This window comes from Myotis lucifugus, unplaced genomic scaffold, assembly GCF_000147115.1.
Source record: "Myotis lucifugus unplaced genomic scaffold, Myoluc2.0 scaffold_50, whole genome shotgun sequence".
In the NCBI taxonomy this organism is placed as follows: domain Eukaryota; kingdom Metazoa; phylum Chordata; class Mammalia; order Chiroptera; family Vespertilionidae; genus Myotis; species Myotis lucifugus.
Genome location: NW_005871098.1, coordinates 5885980 through 5896175, shown reverse-complemented (window position 1 = coordinate 5896175; position 10196 = coordinate 5885980). Strand labels below are relative to the sequence as shown.

Below are 10196 nucleotides of genomic sequence, written 5' to 3'. Positions count from 1 at the left end.
TCTTTTCTTCTGGCACCCCCATAATTTGGATGTTGGTACTACTTGAAGTTGTCCCAGAAGCTCCTTACACTATCTTCATATTTTTGGATTCTTTTTTCTTTTTGTTTTTCCTGTTGGGTGTTTTTTGTTTGTTCATATTTCAAATCTTTGACTTGATTCTTGTGATCCTCTAGTCTGCTGTTGGAACTCTGTATAATATTCTTTATTTCAGTCAGTGTATGCTTAATTTCTAGTTGGTCCTTTTTCATAACCTTGAGGGTCTCACTAGATTTCTTGAGGGTCTCACTAAATTTATCGGCGGTTTCTAGAAAATTCTTGAAAAACCTTATAAGTGTGGTTTTGAACTCTATATCCAGTAGTTTGCTTTCCTCCATTTCTGTCATTTGAGACCTGTTTCTTTGTCTCCATATTTTTTATGCTTCCCTGTGTTGATAGAGTGGCTTTCTGTGCTAGGTGTCCTATAGGGCCCAGTGGCTCAGCCTCCCCAATTACCTGAGGTGGACACTCTTGGTGCACCCCTTTGTGGGCTGTGTGCACAGTCTTGTTGTAGTTAAGCCTTAATTGTTGTAGGTATCACTCGGAGGAATTGACCTCCAGGCCAATTGGCTGTGAGAATCAGCTGTGGTTATGGTGGGAGAACTTCTGTGCTGGAGACACCCTTCTGGGGCAAAACTTGCTTCAGTGGGGCTTTGGTGCTCACTGAGTCTTCCCCCTGAGTGTGTCCCTTATGGATCAGAGGAGTTGTAATCTGGATGGTCCCACTCTGACCACTGGGTACACTGGCTCTTGGATCTCTAAGGAGGTGCTAATCTAGCCTCTGCCTGAGGCTACCCAACAGGAGCTATGAGAGATCTGTAGATTCCTCTTCTTTTTTAGGGGTTTGGAGGTGCCCAGATGAGGCCCAGCTGTGAAGCAATGCAAGCTGCTGTGGGGCCTTGGGGCTTCTTTTGGAAGTTCTGGGTCTCTCTAACCCAGCTGCAGTTTGTTAGGTAATTTTCAGATTGCAAAGGGCCAGGCCTTTCATATGCAAAAGCCTCTGCACACAGCTTGGGTGGGGCGGGGTCTCAGGGGATCAACAGGGCGGAGCAAGCAGCTATAGCTGCTCCTCAGTCCTACCCTAAGAGGCCCCGCGTCTCAGTGTCCCGGTAATCACTGCAAGCACCTCTGAGAGAAAGCCGCCCTCGAGTTCCAACTGATGCCAGACAGTCCAGTTTCTCCGCGTATGAGTTTGGGTCCCCAGAGACTCACCCAGAACTGGAGTTCAGAGAATTCGGGAGCTTGAGACTCCCTCCTGATTGAAAAAGACAACTGTGTCCTCAGTTGCCCTTTCCACTTGTGCCTCCGTACTTCTGCACTTTACTTCCCCACCTCCTCTGAGTCTCAGTGTGCTTTTCTCTTTCCTTCTAGTTGTAGAATTTCCACTCAGCCAGCCTTCCTGTGGTTCTGGATGATGTCCGTTTTGTCTTTTAGTTGTATTTTTGAAGTGGTTGTGCGAGGCAGCAATCTCCGGTGTTTACCTATGCGGCCATCTTGGTTTCTCTGGAGTTTGCATTTTTAAATCATCTTTATAGTCATCTCCATTCTGGAATCCAACCAGAAACAATCTTAACAAAGCACATTTTAAAAAATATTTTTAATTTTTTTTTTTTTTTATTTCAGAGAGAGGAAGGGAGAGGGAGAGAGGGATAGAAACATCAATGATGAGAGAGAATCATTGATGGGCTGCCTCCTGCACGCCCTCTACTGTGGGTGGGGCCCGCATCCTCGGCAGGTGCCCTGACCGGAAATCAAACCGTGACCTCCTGGTTCATGGGTTGATGCTCAATCACTGAGCCATGCTGGCTGGGCCCCAAGCACTCTTAGTAAACTCTAGTCCAGCCGTGGGCAAACTACGGCCCGCAGGCCGGATCCGGCCGGTTTGAAATGAATAAAACTAAAAAAAAAAGACCGTACCCTTTTATGTAATGATGTTTACTTTGAATTTATATTAGTTCACACAAACACTCCATCCATGCTTTTGTTCTGGCCCTCCGGTCCAGTTTAAGAACCCATTGTGGCCCTCGAGTCAAAAAGTTTGCCCACCCCTGCTCTATTCCCTCCCCCATAGTTTATATAAATATAGTTTTGTATATGGCACAAGATTTTCAATTCTGCTTTTTCTCTTTTTTTTGCTTGTCCTTGCTTCACATAGCCCTTTCCTCACCATCATATCAGGACACTGCTGTCTGCTTGTCATTCTTACACAGTGAAATAGTGATGTATTTGGTCCTTAGTTATAATAAACCAGAGGCCTGTTGCACAAAAGATTCGTGCAATAGGCTTTCCCTTCCCCTGCCTGCCGGCACCAGTTTTCCTCCGGCACCTGGGACCCAGGCCTTCGCTCCGGCCGGAGCCGCCTTCAGTCTATGCTGCTCCGGCCGGAGCCGCCTTCAGTCTTCGCTCTGCCGCTTCGCGCCTACGTATGCAAATTAACTGCCATCTTTGTTGGCGATTAATTTGCATATCTCGCTGATTAGCCAATGGGAGGCGTAGCGAAGGTACGGTCAATTACCATGTTTGTCTATTATTAGATAGGATAAGCCACTTTCTCTCTTGAGAAAGTACTGGTTTATAGTTCCACCATCACTGCATTTGGAGGGCAGTTGACTGTGGGCTTTGGACAGGTAAGCAACTCAGAAGATTCTAAATTGTCAGCTCCAAATCCCAACATGGTAACAGCGTCCTTCCTCCCTCAGCAATTAAAATGAAGAGTTGGGTGACTTCACCCTGGTCCCCAGCCTGCAGGCCAGTCCTCTGCTGGCTTCCCGGTTACCTCTCCCTTCCTCCTCTACTCAAGGAGTAAGGCCTTCAATTGCAGAAACCAAATTTGGACTTATTAGCCAAATCTAGACTTAATTATCAAAGTCCTAAACTCCCAGAGATATTCTAGAACCAAAAATAAAAGATAGTAGAGGTGTCCACTATTTGGTGTTTTTATGCAGGTTGCTCCTTTATTCTGATGGCTGACAGAAAATTAATTGTTCTGTGGTGAAAATAATTGGTTTTCCCACTGCTGTTGTCCACAGTGCCTGTATTTGTCACAGTCTGCTTCTCGAAGCCTGCTCTTCCCATCTGACTCTGAATTATCGGTCAGCCAAGAGACAGACTTGCCAGGAGTGTGGGCGCTGGGGCACTGCCCAGGTCTCCCGCAGGCATCATGTGCATGTTTAGAGGGTTGCGTAGCTGTATTGTGAGGAGTCATACAGGAATAGTTTTACCTGTTTGTTTTGTTATATTTTAATTTGTTACTTCAGCTTTCTCCCTCTTAGCCTGTCTCCCTCTCTCTCTTTGTTCATCTCTCTCTCCTTTTTGGTGTGAGATTTATTTGCCCTCTTTGGAGTGTCTCCTTCCTATGTTTAATAATTGTTTGCTTCATCTTTTAAACACTGGGAAGCCAGTAAAGATAAAGCAAAGTTACATAAGAAAAGACTAAGGAGACCTAAATCTAAGCTTGACATTTAAAAAAAAAAAAGGTGAATTCTATTCTATGGCTTTTTAAAATAGAATGAATTCTATTCTATGGCTTTTTAAAATAGAGAATGTTTTAAAGCAAAATGTGGAATTAAGTGGTGTCCTGAAAAGAGCAGTCTTTGCAGACAGGCAACTGAAGTTGAGTTCTTGCTTCCCACTTCCTGCCATTGACTTTGGGTGAGTGCCGTCAGTTTCCTCGCCTGTAAAGTGGGATCCCTGTGCTCACTTCTTAGAGCTATGAGGAATCATGAGACCACAGAGCTTGGTCTCCTTCTAAGAAGGCTGAGGTAAGGTTCCAAAGGAACTTGATAAATGGTAGGGCTCCAGGGTACCCTGGTTAGGTGATTGTCAGCCCACTGACTTGTGAGTCACTTCTCTGAAGGCTTTATAGGAAATGGGGGTAAGCCCTCTCAAGGAGAGGAATGTAATTACCCATAACAAGATGAGGGGAGGTTGAAGGTGTGTGGAGCTCCAGTGTAGCTAGAAAAGTCAGTTAGGTCCACTGACCACATGCGGAATGGGAGTGAGCCAGCTGAGTACTCACTCCCCTTGTGAAAGGCACACAAAACCACAGCTGAGCGTATAGAGCAAAGCCTGGGAGGTAACTCATTCTTCCAGAATATTTTGAAATAATCACACTCTTTTAAGAACTGCCTGCTTTTTGTCTCCCACTTTTTAAGTGGATAAAACTGCAAAAACCAAAAAGATTACAATGAGATTGCAAAGTTGCTCCAAAGAGAGATAATTTAAAATTGTTAACCTCAACAAAGAACCTTAACTAGTCTCCTCATGCCTTCCATGTCTGAGGAGAAAGGATAAGGTGAATTATTTAAAACAGAGAGTTTTTAGTTGGCTAAAACAATGTATTCTGGAGTTATTAGAAAGTTAAAATGGGAAATCAATAGGGATAAAGGATTCTAACTGGCGATGAAGAAAAAAAGAGATCAGCACCTTAGATCATTCTTCAAGGCAGATAACTTTTTTTAACCTCACTTCCAATCTGTTACACTCCAGTGGCAGAAAAAGTTATTTTGGATTTTCTTTTCTATTTTGATGTTTTTCACTACATGGTTGAACTTGATTTAATTTTTCATTGTATTTTGCAATGAAAATCCTGTAAAATATTGCCAAGAAGCATTGATATTTTATGAGTTATAGAAAAGTCATGAAACTTTGCTATCACCCAAATAAAGTTGGATTATGTTTCCCTCATTACTAGGAAGGATATAATTTTTCTCCCTGGAAAATATTTAATTCATATGCTTAAAATGAATTTTCTGCAGTTTTAAGCAGAATAGTGAATTTCTATGCAAAGACTACTGCACTTTATGACACAAAAGCTAATGTAATGAGTTTTGTAAAAAAAGATGCTGTGGTGGGATCAATGTTCCTCAATCTTTGAGATATATTGTATTCCTTCAGAAAATTGTTTGGGGCTGTCTACATTAACTAGTTGTTCTAATATTCTGTAATCAATGGTGATTGAGTTCTAAGTATTTCTTTCTTTAAGCACAATTGACAAACATTTATTGTATTTTTGTATGTATATGAGTTTGTGGGAATGGTGCCCAGAGCCGTGGGTGCTTTACTCCATTTTGTGAAAATGGTGCTATAATACCAACTTCATATGGGTAAACAGGGACAGACATCTCATATACAACAAGTTACATATATCTAAGGCCACGCAGTTAAAAAGGTCAGTCTATGGACACAAGGTCAGTGCATTTTCTCCTACACTATCTATATATATAAAGAGGTAATATGCTAATTGTCCTAACAGTGTCTCAGTCACGACCAGTCAAAAGGATGCGCACGCACAGGAGCTGGTGGGCGGGGATGGGGGCGGGGACTTGTGCTACCGGGACATGAGGCTGCAGTAGGAGGCGCGCAGGCCTGCAGCACCCTCCAGCCTGGAGGTGGGCATCAGGATGGGGGCAGGGCCTCGGCAAAGAGCTCTCAGCACTCCTGCGCCAGGGTCTGAAGGCGCGGAGAGGAGGGGAGAGCACAAAGGCAGTTAGGGGGTTTAGGCCAGTAGGGGAGAGCAGATAGGCAGTTAGGGGGATCAGACAAGGAGGGGAGAGCAGTTAGGGGCATCAGGCAGGCAGGCAGGTAGCACTTAGGAGCCAGTGGTTCTGGATTGTGAGAGGGATCCCAGATTGGAGAGGGTGCAGGCCAGGCTGAAGGACCCTCCCGCCCCTACCCCCACCCCCACCGCATGCATGAATTTCGTGCACCAGGCCACTAGTTATTCATAAAGAACATGGATTCCTCATGTCACACCCCAGACACTTAATTTTATTCTAGAACAGCATTTTCTCAACTGTCTCTATAAACTCTAGTTTATCAGGACCAAGTTCTGCCAAAATTGGATTAGGTGATTACATGTGCTTAGGTAAGGGTGGCTTAAACAAAATAAAGCAGACTTCTTTACTGCAAGACATCTCAGAACCTTCTTGAGCTCACAGGCATTGTGACTTGCCTGCATTGTGAGAAAGGCAGATGTTGTGGGGGGTGGAGTGGAGGGAGGGGCATGGTTTGCAGAACCCACTTTATAAAATGCTTTGACATTGATCCCTAGTGCCATCAATGAAGACAGCCTTTTAATAACACCGTTAAAAGAAACTCTTCACTATTATCTTTGAACATAGAGGGAGGATATGGGTACATATAAGCTTGCAATTAAATCCTGAGATTATAGCCCTGTGATAAGGCATTTCTTAACAGGCAGGGCCTCTCGACTCTTTCACAAAACAGCTCTTCATGCCACTGTCTCAGGAAGGCACAGGTCATAGGTCAGACCTCCAGGGCCTTCACCTGTGCCTCCCCTGTCTCCCAGGACTTGTCCCTCTGGACATGTCTACCCAGGACAGTTGCAGATTCCCCTGGCACCTCTGCATCTCCTAGGAGCGACCATCATCAGCTCAGTGTCAGTGTGGTAGCTAAAATTTTGCTCAGAGATGAAATATTTTATACCCGTAGCAACGAAATGTTTCCGTGTAGGCATAGCACAGGTCAAGACAAGAGTTATGTTAACATTTGAACTGCCCCTCTTTCAAGAACCTGAAAAAGGAGTGAACATGGTTTCTTCTCGTTCTGTTGCAGGGGAGAACGCAGGGCAGACACCCATGAACATCAATCCTCAGCAGACCCGTTTCCCTGATTTTCTGGACTGTCTCCCGGGAACCAATGTGGACCTTGGAACTCTGGAATCTGAAGATCTGATCCCCCTCTTCAATGATGTAGAGTCTGCTCTGAACAAAAGCGAGCCCTTTCTGACCTGGCTGTAGTCAGTATATTGTAACCTGTGTGCAGCCATGACCTGACATTTCCTGGGCCTCTTGGGAAAAGCGATGGAGCAGAGCAAGTCTGCAGGTGAACCGCTTTCTGCCCCCATGACTCATGCTCCCTCCTTTCCATGTGGCCAGTTTAATCATTGCCTGGATTTGATTGATAGTAAACTAAGTTAAACATAAATAAATATTCTATTTTCATTTTCTGCAAGCCTGCATTCCTGTGGTGGGTTATGCAGAATTGCGTTCCTGTTTTTCTCTCTGTAGCCCCATGACTAAGCTTTATGGGTGTTAATTGAAATTTTTACATCAATTGATTATAAACCATAAAAAGTTGACCACAGGCAGTGATTTCTGACAGGTGGCTCGGTCCAGGAAATGTATACAAAATCAGACCTGATTTACAGTTTTAAAGCTATTGATGACAATAGTACCAAATGCTTTAAATATTTACCTGAACTTTAAAAATCATCATATAGATAGTAAAATTTTGCTGTATGGAATACCATGTAGTGCTGAATCCATCCTGGTTCTGATGATTCTTATTACTCTGTATTTACAAAGTCACACACAGTCCTCTTGTAGTTTATGCTCCATCATTTTGGGCATAGCATCTGCATAGCTAGTCCTTCCAGTGGGAGAGTGGCGGCAGCATGCCTTAGTCCCTATGCTGCGGATCTTATGAATGACACCCGTTTGCTACTAATTATGAGCATTTATTAAAACATTTAAAATTACAAGTTATATTTTTTAAAAATTACTGCTTAGAAATTGATGTTTATTTTATGAAGCACTATATTTTGTAGCTGATGACAAAGGGCAGGCAAATATTTTTGATGAATCAGTGGCAACTGCATTTTTGTCTTTTGAAATTGTTCTGAAACCATCAGAACACATAGCTTTCAGTCCAATGGCATACACAGCAAGCTGTTGCTTTTTAAATTCTGAAGCCTTGTCAGTTTTGCTTTTAAGATTTCAAGTTTTAAAATAGTCTTATCTATGAAACTGTTTGAAGGATGAAGCAGATCTCTGACTGACATTTAAAAATATGTCCTCTAGATGGTGTGTGATGGAGGCATATGTTTCTGAATTCATTAAAAGTGATTCCTAAGTATATTATCCTAATCCTTTTGTTACAGTTGGTATAAAAAGGCATGAAATATGTACTCAATACCTCTTATGTAACCAAAAAATGTTTTTTTATTAGCTTTTAAGGACTGAGAGAGTGCATCGGGTTCACCTGGCATGCACTCTGTCTGCCAATGAAGTCCTCAACTGTTTAGTGTTTTCAACTGACGTTATTTATAATATATGAATTTAATATCTTTTTTAAAAGACAATAATTGAGGTCTCTGGGAGGAACCTTTCAATTCCCAAGGGGACTTATTCATTTGGGATCTTAAATGAGATCCTTTTGATCTATCAGAATATAGATGGGCAGAGTACCTTTTATCTTGTTGGAAAGAAGGCACGTGGAAAGGTCAGAGATTAAGTAGTAAAGTTATGGAATATAGTGGAAAGGATACCAGTTGTGAAATGAAAATAGACAAGTTATAGTACCCCAAAAGCAAGACAGGCAGAAGGTATGAGCAGTGCACTCCCAAAACAGAACAACAATTTTCGACTACAAACTTTATACCAAAAGACTGTTGTAGAAGAAAAGAATGCTTTCGTGCACTTTATGTGGCGGGGGAGGGGCAAGGATGGAGCCCTGTTCATGCTGATGCTGAGCAGCAGGTGGACAGGGCATGAGCCTGCTGTGCTTCCTACACAATGCAGCGATTTCTTTTTCCTGAAGGACCCGTGATTTAAGTTCCTTTTATTTCTTCTCTCTCCAAGTCTCCGAGAGAGATGGGGGTGATGTTTATGTTGCTACTAAATTGAAGGAAGCACTATTTCTTTTTCTCTTGTGTTAGCAATAATTGCAAAAAGAGTTGTACATTCTAAGAAAGAAAAAAAAAAAAAAAAAAAAAAAAAACAAGGGACCTAACAAAACTGAGCAGTGTTACTGTATTTTTAAAAAATATTTTTATAGACTCATTTTCAGGTTATTAAGTGTAAAAGAAACAGATACCCCTCTTTTTTTCCTAAAGTAGTTAAAACATCGATGATTTGTATTATCAATTTTTAGAAATAATTTCCTAATAAGCTTGTGGCATTAGAAAATACTAGAATTTTTTAAGTGAAATTAGTTGAAACATTTGTTAATGAACATAACAAACATTTTTTTCAGAATTAAACATGGACTCTGACTATGTGCTTACTAATAGATAAAGCCAGATATAATTTTTTGTGTTTGTTTTTAAGGCCATAAAATATGGCTTTTGTTAAAGAACACTAAAGCTAGAAATCTATGTAAGAACAGCTTTTTAAAGGCTACTTCCTATTATTATGAGTGTTAAAACCCCTGCAGAATCATGATAAGGTGCTATTTATACTGTTTTTCTTATTAGAAAACAACCACCAGGATATCTAGTCTTTTTAGTTCTACATCCATCAACTTTAACATTTCATTCAGTAGTTTTGCCATAGAAAAGGCATATTAAAATTGAAATAGGAAAGTAATTTCATGTATCTTTCTTTCTAGGTCCCCCCCCCCCCCCATTAAACACATTTTTTTGAAGTAAATACATTGTTAAAACCTATTTGCAACTCCATTCAATCTAAGTAATTCTTAGTGTTTCACCTTATATTAGGATGTGAAATGCCATCTCTTTCACTGATTACACAGTCAACCAGAAGCACATAAAACAGGAAAAAAAGACAGTATGCCAAGGGGCTATTCCCAGTTTGGCAGAAAAGCTCTCAGTAGAAGAAGGTGATCTGAGTGATAGGAGTATAGGAGTGTTGCTAATTACGAGTTGTTTTCTCATGATAGAATTAGGAAGTAACTTCTGAAAGTACAACTTCTATGAAAAAAAGAAATTATAGGTTAGTTTAATTGGGAAAATGGACCATTGACAGAGACTGTTTCCCTAACACACTACATCATTTCTGTGCTAGTACTTTAACTTTTTACAAACTTTACTTCTACATTTTATAATGTGTTTAATTTTAATTTAGAATGCTATGTGTACAGAGAGTATGCAGCCAAATCAGGCAGATCAAACCATTTTACCTGGACTTTGGTACTAGTTTTTACTTCTCTGATTCTGTAAAAGAAAAATAAATACAATTGAGTTTCCATATGGAGCCTTTGTCTTTTTATTATTTGTGTGTGTTCCTTTTCCTGAGGGCTTTGGGTGGTACTATACTAAAGAGAGGCTTATGCAACCCTCCTGGCAGAGAATGAAAGAAAGAAAATTTTGTAGGCAAACATTTTTTTGGCTCAAATGCTTGTTTTTCAATATTTTAAATATCCTTTATTTGAAGTGACCCTCTGGGATTTTTAAAGAC

General features: G+C 41.2%; 1 protein-coding gene across 1 annotated transcript in view; it reads left to right on the top strand.

Moving 5' to 3' along the window:
* WWTR1 (WW domain containing transcription regulator 1) overlaps nt 1–9986 on the top strand; it is a 168237-nt gene extending 158251 nt beyond the window's left edge. The window contains exons 6-7 of the mRNA XM_023753771.1: nt 5850–5902; nt 6613–9986. Of these exons, the coding sequence (XP_023609539.1) occupies nt 5850–5902; nt 6613–6797 (238 nt within the window). The 3' untranslated portion in view covers nt 6798–9986. The remainder of the gene's footprint in view (nt 1–5849; nt 5903–6612) is intronic.
* The last annotated feature ends 210 nt before the right edge of the window (nt 9987–10196 follow it).